Here is an 8,824-nt window from a genome sequence, read left to right on the forward strand (position 1 = left end):
CCTCAATAAAAAAAAAAAAAAAAAAAAGAATGGAAAAAATATCCTCTAGTGAGGACTAAAAAATAAAAATAGGAGAGATTCTGATGTTTCCCATTTTACCTGCTTTTCTATGAGTTAATTATTTTCATAATCACTGACTATAACATAAGTAACAAAAACAAAAGAGAGTATAGAAATATAGACCCAATACTAACCTGACACCAGAACCGGAAATACTGAAACTTTGCCTTAAAGTCCCGTACATAGGCTATTTGGGGTCCATTGTCTCTGGGGAAGAATGGAAATATGACATATATAGCTGCTTGTAAGATAAAATATTGAAGGAAAGCAAAATAACACACTCCCTCAGTATTGAGCAGTCAAATACAAAAACACCCTAGTATAGCAAAATCCTACTACCACCTTTTAAAATTTTTATTTCCCAGGATAATTTTTAAGTAAAAGACAGAAATAAATTTTCTTTTTTTGAAAGCCAATGTTGTGGGATTTTTCTCTTATATACAGCCAAATCTAACAGGACTAGGTAAAGTAGGTTCTATCTGAGAATGCTGTCTATCCCCCATATCCATTCTCTCCTTTGTCCTTAAATCAGACTGTTGATTTTTACCTGGGCAGACTGCTACCTAGGATAAAGACTACATTTCCCAGTGTGGCTGTGAGACTTAAAGGTGACTAATGAGTTGTAAGTTGAAGTGTTGCATAGGACTTCGAGGAAGGCTCTTTTAAAGAGAGCTGAGAGACCTGAAAAAATATTTTTTTCTTTTTTCAATTTGTTGTTCTTATTCCAGCCTGCAGTATAATTATAACAGCTGAAGTCTCAACAGCTATCACAAACTATGAGGTAACCGTGAGGATATAGATCATGGTCTGGGATGGTAGAACAGAAAGAAAGAAGCCTAGATCACTGATGACACACCATGGGGCTATAAAGCTCACCCTGAAAGTCACTTTTCTCCTGGAATACTTTTAATTTCATTCTCTAAATGTTCAATATAGAAATACAATTAATTCTGTATATTGACTTTGTATCAGACCACACTGTTACATTTACTTACTAGATCTAGAATTTTTTTTTCTAGATTCCTTATGAGTTTCTATATACATAATTATCTGAGTGAAAAAAGGACAGTTTTACTTTTTCCTTTCCAATCTATTTTTTTTCTTCCTTTCTCTTATCTCATAGCACTACCAATACAATGTTGAATGGAAGTAGTGACAGAACATATCCTTGTCTTATTTGATCTTAAGTGTGATGCTGATTGTAGGTCTCTTGTAAATATTATTTTTCAAGTAAGAAAGTTTCCAAGGCAGCTGAGAGTTTATCATAAATTGGCACTGTATTTTGCCAAGTGCTTTTGTCAAATTATTATGATTTTTCTCTATTAATCTATTAATGTGGTAAATTACACCAATTGATTTTTATATGTAAAACCAATCTTGCATTCCTGGGATATATTCCACATGATGATAGTGTAATATTCCTTTTCTATCTTGCTAAATTTAATTTGCCTTTATTTTGTTAAAGATTGTTACCTTCTGTTCATATAAAGATTACTCAAAAATTTTTTTATAATGTTTTTGTCTGATTTTGGTATGAGGGTTATAGAAACCACATAAAATTAGTTAGGAAAGGTTCCTATCTCTTATATTTTATGACAGAATTTGAACAGGATATTATTTGTTACCTATATAGAATTTTGATAAAATTTACCAGTGAAGCTATCTGGTCAAGAATTTCCTGTTTGGGAAATTATTTAATTATGAATTCAATTTCTTTACCACATATACGGCTATTCAGATTTATTTCTTCTTATGTCCATTTTGGTGACTTGTGTCTTTGAAGGAATTTGCCCATTGGATCTAAATGTCAAATTTAATGGCATAAAGTTTTTCAAAATATTATCTTACTAGAGGCCCAATGCATGAAAATTCGTGCAAGAGTAGGCCTTCCTTCCCCCAGCTGCCGGCACCAGCTTCCCTCTGGCACCCGGGACCTGGGCTTCCCTCCTCCCTCTGCCTGCAGGCACCAGGACTGCGGCTGGCTTTGCCCGGGCCACCTGTAGGCACCTGGGACCCCGGCTGGCTTCACCCAGGCCCCAGCTTTGTCAGGAAGGACATCCGGAAGGACGTCTGGAAGACATCCGGTCTAATTAGTATATTACCCTTTTATTAGTATAGATTATCTTTTCATGTCTATGGGATATAGCGATGTCCCTTCACTTTCTAATATATTAGTAATTTGTTTTCTCCTTTTCTCTCTCAGGTTTACTAGGGGTTATCAATATTATTCATCTTTCTCAAAGATCCAACTTCTAGCTTTGCTTTCTCTATTGTTTCATATTTTCATTTCATTAATTTCTGCTTTTATGCTAATAACCTTTCTTGTGCTTATTTGGGGTTTAATTAACTTTTCTTTTTCCATCTTCTTAAATATTTGAAGCAGGATGATTGATTTTATACCTTTATTTTCTAATCTACTTTTTTAAGCAATAAATTTGTCTCTGAAGACTACTTTTGTTAAATCCCACAAGCTGAGATATGTTGTTTTTTTATTATCAGTAAGTACAAAAGTCTTTCCTAATTCTTTTTGATTACTTCTCTGAGCCATGGATTATTCAGTAGTGTGCTGTGTAAGTCCCACCGGAACATTTTTAAATGATGGAAAGAAATATACTTCTGTATTATATAAGCCACTATTGTTTTGAGGTTTTCTGTTATATGTACCCAAATGTAATTATAATTGAAATGAATGATCTAAAATTACCTATTTATATTTTATTTCCATACATAAATCATTTCTGATTTCATTAATACCTAATTGGCTTGATTTCCTAGTGTTGCTTTAAACATGAAAGTTTTTAATACACAAAAAGTATAAAATTAAAAAGTAATGAGCGGTCAGGATAGTCCTGATGTCAAGCCAGACAAAAAAACTACAAGAAAAGGAAACTACAGACCAATATCTCTTATGAACACTAATACAAGAATTCTCAACAAAATACTAGCCCACTAAATTCAATAGATTAAAAGGAGTAAAATTTTAATACTTTTGACAAAGTGGGATTTATCTTAAAATGCAAAGCTGGTTCAATATATGTATAAAAAAATCAATGTAATCCACCTCACATTAATAACAAAGGGGAAAAATCATCTCAATGCAAATAAAAGTATTTGATAAAATTCAACATCCTTTCATGATTTAAAAAATAACCCACAACAAACTAGGACTAGAAGGAAACTGCCTCAACAAAAAATAACATATATCAAAATCCCACAGCTCATATCATACTCAATGGTGAAAGAATGAAAACTTTCCCACTAAGATAGGGAACAAGGCAAGGATGCCTACTTTCACCATTTCCATTCAACATAGTATTAGAAGTTCTAGCCAGAATAATTAGGCAACACAAAGAAATAAAAGGCATCCAAATTGGAAAGTAAAAATTATCTGTTTAAAGATATGATTTTATATGCAGAAAACCCTAAAAATTCCAGATTAAAAAAATCCATTAGAAATAATAAGGAAATTCAGCAAAGTAGGATATAAAACAATACACAAAAATCAGTTGCACTTCTATAAATAAACTAAGAAAACAATTCCATTTACAGTAGCACCAAAAATGACAAAACAGTCTGGCCAGTGTTGTTCAGTGGTTGTGCGTTGACCCATGAACCAGGAGGTCACCGTTTGATTCCTGGTCAGGGCACATGTCTGGGTTGCAGGCTCGATCCCGCAGTAGGGAGCATGAAGGAAGCAGCTGATCAATGATTCTCTCTCATCACTGATGTTTCTATTTTCTATCTCTCTCTCCCTCTCCCTTACTCTCTGTGAAATCAATAAAAACAAGCAAATAAACATAAAACCAACAAAACATTTAGGAATTAACTTAACAAAGAGAATAAAAGGCTTCCACACTGAAAACTATAAAACACTGTTGAAAGAAATTAAAGGCAAATAAATGTAAACATAGCCTATGTTCATGGATTAGAATACTTAACATTGTTAAAATGTCAATACTAACCAAAGCAAATTTCAAAATCCCAATGACTTTTTCTCAGAAAGAGAAAAATCTGCCCTAAAGTTCATATGGAATCTCAAGGGACCTTAAAACGCCAAAACAATATTAAAAAAGAAAAACAGCCCTAGCAGGTTTGGCTCAGTGGATAGAGCGTCAGCCTGCAGATTGAAGGGTCAGGGTTCAATTCAGGTCAAGGGCACATACCTTGGTTGCAGGCTCCTCAACGGCCCAGGCCCTGGTCAGGGCTCGTGCAGGAGGCAACTAATCGATGTGTTTCTCTCACATTGATATTTCTCTCTATCTTTCCCTCTCTCTTCCACTCTCTCTAAAAATCAATGGAAAAATATCCTTGGGTGAGGATTTAAAAAAAAAAAGGAAAAGAAAAACGAAGTTGGAGGACTCACATTTCCTAATTTCAAAATTTAATACAAAGCAATAGTAATCAAAATAGTGTGGTACAAACTAAAGACAGATATACAGACAACAGGATAGAACGTCTAGAAATAAACCCTTGCATATATGGTCAAATGATTTCGAGAAGGGTGCCAAAACCATTCAATGGGGAAAGGACAGTCTTTTCAACAAATGGTGCTAGGATAACTGGATATCCATATGCAAAAAAATGAAATTGGACCCTTACCTCCATTGCAAAAATTAACTAAAAATGGATCCAGGACCTAAATATAGGTGCTGAAGCTACACAACTCTTAGGCAATACATAAAATGAAAGAAGATATTTGCAAATGACATATCTGACAAGGTTTAGTATCTAGAATATATAGAAAATTTCTAAAACTCAAAAAACAACTCTATTAAAAAATGGGCAAAGAAAAAAAAAAGGCAAAGGACTTGAACAGACCTTTCTTCAAAGATATACAAATGCCAATAAGCACATGAAAAGATGCTCAACATCATGATTCATTAGAGAAATAAAAATAAAAACCACAATGAGGCACTACTTCATACCCATAGGATGGCATTTTAAAAAACAAACAAACAAAGAACACAGAAAACAACTGTTGGTGTAGATTGGAAAAACTGGAACCCATGTGCAGTGCTGGTGAGATGTAAAATGGTGTACCTGCCATGGAAAATAGTATGGCAGTGACTCAAAAACCCCACAAAATTAGCATTTGATCCTGCAACTTCACTTATCTGTATATACACAAGTAAGGATTCAAACAGATATCTATACCTTCATGTTCATAATAGCATTATTCACAACAGGCAAAAGGTGGAAACAACCCAAATGTCCATGAATAGATGTATAAACAAAAAGTGGTACATACATAGACAGAAATATTATTCAGCTTAAAAAGAAAAGAAATTCTGATACAAGCTACAACATAAATAAATCTTGGAGACATGATGCTAAGTGAAATAAGTACCAGAAAACAAATATTGTCTGACTCCATTTCTATGAGCAGTCAAATTCATAAAGACAGAAAGTAGAACAGTAGCTGAGGGAGGAGGATTGGAGAGTTATTGTTTAATGTGAATGTCCTTAATGCTATTAAACTGTACACTTAAAATGGTAAACTTTGTTATGTATGTATTACCATAATAATTTAAAAAAACCCTAAATAAAACATATTAAGCAAATGAACAAAACAGTTACTTTTCAAAAATGAAAAAGAAAAACAAAGCTAAGGGAACTTTTAAGTTAAAAATAATAGAAATAAAGAAAATAAGCATCAGAAATCAGGGATTAATTGGTGAGCAGTACTATACTGATAATTTCTAAATAGTCTCATTTATTGCTATGTGCAAAGATGGCAACAATATGAAAAGTCTATAGCAGAAAATATTCAAGAGGGTAATAGAAATACAAAATACTTAGTGAACACAAACCTATGGGCAGACCAACTCAAGAAATGGTAAGAACTGCACTTTTTGCTAATTCAGATCTTTTACATCAAAATCTTGGGATCAGTTTTTCTTTTCATCTACAATGTTTAGAAAACTTACAGGGCAGATTTTCCAGTGCGGGGATCTATATAGGTGGTTGTTCTTCTATTGTGGTCCACAAAATATGGAATTCCATCCACTGTGAATCTCATTTCCCAGCCTTCAGGTAAGGGCTTTTCATTTAATTGACTGAAGAACATAGGAAAAAATATAAACAAACAAAAAATGTTAAAGAGTTGCTTGTTTGCCAAATACAGAAACTAAAAACACACATAAATGCAGTAGGAATCTTCTAGAAAACCATTTAGTCCAGTATACCCAGTTGTTTACTAGACCTGTTTACCTATATCCTCTTTATCCTATAAAGCATGTGAACATGTCAACAGATCCATCAACCACCACTCAGTCTTCTCTTACCTACTTGACTTGTATTCCCCATCTACCTAATAACCCATCTAAACACCCCATGGTAACCAAGTTCTGCCTATTCTGCCTTAGATGTCTTCATGTTTGTCACTATTTTCAATCCCCTGCACCATCCTTACTCTGGCTTTATTCATCTCTCTTAAACTTTCACAACAGCCACCTAACTGGTTTTTTCTGCCTCTAGTCTCACTCTGGTCCTCCACTCATTTATTTCATATTGCTGACAGAGCACTAAAATAGAGATCTTATCAAATCAGTTCTCTCCTTAAGGTGATATCACTGTTCACCACTACCAACGATCTAAACTGGATGTGAGGATGACGTGGCTACAACATTTGTCACCCCATGGACAGGAGTTGAAGGCATTTAAGCTCACTGTTTTACAGAGCCACTGTTGGAGACAGGTACGTCATTTTCCTTAAGTATACTTTGGAAGAACAAAAGGCTGAGAACATTGCACAAAACAGTATTTTTTAAACTATGTCAAGAGGTTCAGAACATTTAGCTGTATTCACAGAACTGAGTGCAATGTCAGATAAAACAGACTACCAAAATTTAAAAAAAGGTAACACTTCTCATTTGTTGTAATTGTATTTGCAAGACAGACTTAGTAACAAGTTGTTGTCTCAAAAACAAAACAAATGGAATAGAACTGGGTTATCCGTATTAAAATAGGATTCTAACTTTAGTTCTGAAACGTTAAAGGAAAAGGGGGAACAAAAAAATGGTAGCAAATTACAGTAAGGTGACATGGTCTATTCTATCCTTAGAGATAGACAGAATTTTAAAGAGGAGTCAGAAGTGCTACTTTTTAAATTCTTCCTTTTTGGGAAATTAAAAATATTTTAGTTAAATACCACAACTCCATTTAAAAAAAAAGTTGTGATTTGTTGGTACCCAGAAATTTAAAGCATGCCTTTAGAACAGCAGTTCTTAAAACTTTGAGCCATGAATGTATTAAGTGAAGAATTAATCAGACCTAAACAGATAGCCTTTGCCCTGGGCTACTGGGAGCTTGTTTGCAGGCCTCTGGAATGTCCTGCCTGTCAGGAGTATCTTTGCTTGGAGGCTTTGAACACTCAGACAGTTAACAATGTATTTTCTGGTGGAGACTTTGGAATATTCCACGTAAGTTCTGACCTCTGGCATAACTGAAAACTAAAGGTTTTAGCCCAAACTCTGGGAAAGGACTGGCGAGTAAAGGTTAGCCACATAGGCAGTACACGATGGAGCCTTAATAAAAATTCTGGACACCAGAGACTCAGATGAGATTCCATGCTTAACAACACTCCACACATACTGTTTCACATTAATTCTGGGTGTTTGGAACCCTCTCAGATTCTTCTCTTTTCATCTCTTCCTTCTGTTAGGTCTAATGTGTATCCTTTTCCCTGTAATAAACGTGACTGAATACAAGAGGCTACCGTGAGTTCAAGTCTCTCTGAGTAATCAAACCTGAAAAGTGATTGTGGGGACTTCCAAATTTGTAGCCAGTTGGTCCCAGCTTATGGCTAATGTCGGAAGTGAGGGCAATCATGTGGAGACTGTGCTCTCTGACGGTATACCTTGCCAAATTTCTTGCAGAATGGAATCCTTCTGGCAGTCTGCTAAATGCATAGTATTACATATTGCTATAGGCTGAATTATGTACCCCCTGCAAATTCTTATGTTAAAGTCCTAACCCTCAATACCTCAGAATGCGACCTCATTTGTAAATCACTGCAGATGTACTTAATTCAAATGAAAATGGTGGGCCACTAATTGATTATGACTACTAGCCTTATAAAAAGGGAAAATCTGAACAGAGCGAGTGCCATTTCAAAACTGTAGTTGTGCTGCCACAAGCCAAGGAACCACCAGAAACTAAGAGAGAGGCCTGGAGCAGGCCCTTCCCTACCACCTTTAGAAGGGTAGCCTTCGCAACACCTTGATCTTGTAGCTCCTCAACTATGAAACAAATTTCTGTTGTTTAAGCCACAAGTACTTTGTTTAGGCAGCCTTAGCCAATTAATACACACACCATTACATAATGTTACAAAGAAAAGCAATTCTATATACATAGTCATTAAACAGCAAAAAGACAAACTTATAATAGTAATGTAACTCTTATTAATATACTAGAGGCCTGATGCATGAAATTCATGCAAGAGTAGGTCTTCACAGCCCTGGCTGCCTTGGCCCTCGCGGCCCGCTCCCTGCACACTGGTCGTCTGGAAGGTCGTTCAGCCGTCAGGTCTAATTAGCATATTAGCTCTTTATTATATAGAATTAACTAGCTAATTATTGTAATGATGTATGTAAACAATATTTTGATATATCTGCAACAACTGCAGAATGATGATCTCTACTGGGGGCAAAGTCCTAGGCCAGCCGCGGGAAAACTAAAAAAAAAAAAAAGACCGTACCCTTTTATGTAATGACTAGAGGCCCGGTGCACAAAAATTTTTGCACTCGGGGGGGAAGGGGGGGGT

At 35.2% G+C, this 8,824-nt stretch overlaps 1 protein-coding gene across 4 annotated transcripts in view; it reads right to left on the reverse strand.

Annotated features, from left to right (window-relative positions):
- ITCH (itchy E3 ubiquitin protein ligase) overlaps window positions 1–8,824 on the reverse strand; it is a 120,405-nt gene that overhangs the window by 23,724 nt on the left and 87,857 nt on the right. For all 4 annotated transcript variants that reach the window (XM_005879788.2, XM_014550679.1, XM_014550677.1 and 1 more), the window contains 2 exons: window positions 5,988–6,116; window positions 195–267 (listed from right to left, as the gene is read on the reverse strand). In XM_005879788.2, the coding sequence (XP_005879850.1) occupies window positions 195–267; window positions 5,988–6,116 (202 nt within the window). The remainder of the gene's footprint in view (window positions 1–194; window positions 268–5,987; window positions 6,117–8,824) is intronic.

The sequence above is a fragment of the Myotis brandtii genome, unplaced genomic scaffold (assembly GCF_000412655.1).
Source record: "Myotis brandtii unplaced genomic scaffold, ASM41265v1 scaffold61, whole genome shotgun sequence".
In the NCBI taxonomy this organism is placed as follows: Eukaryota; Metazoa; Chordata; class Mammalia; order Chiroptera; family Vespertilionidae; genus Myotis; species Myotis brandtii.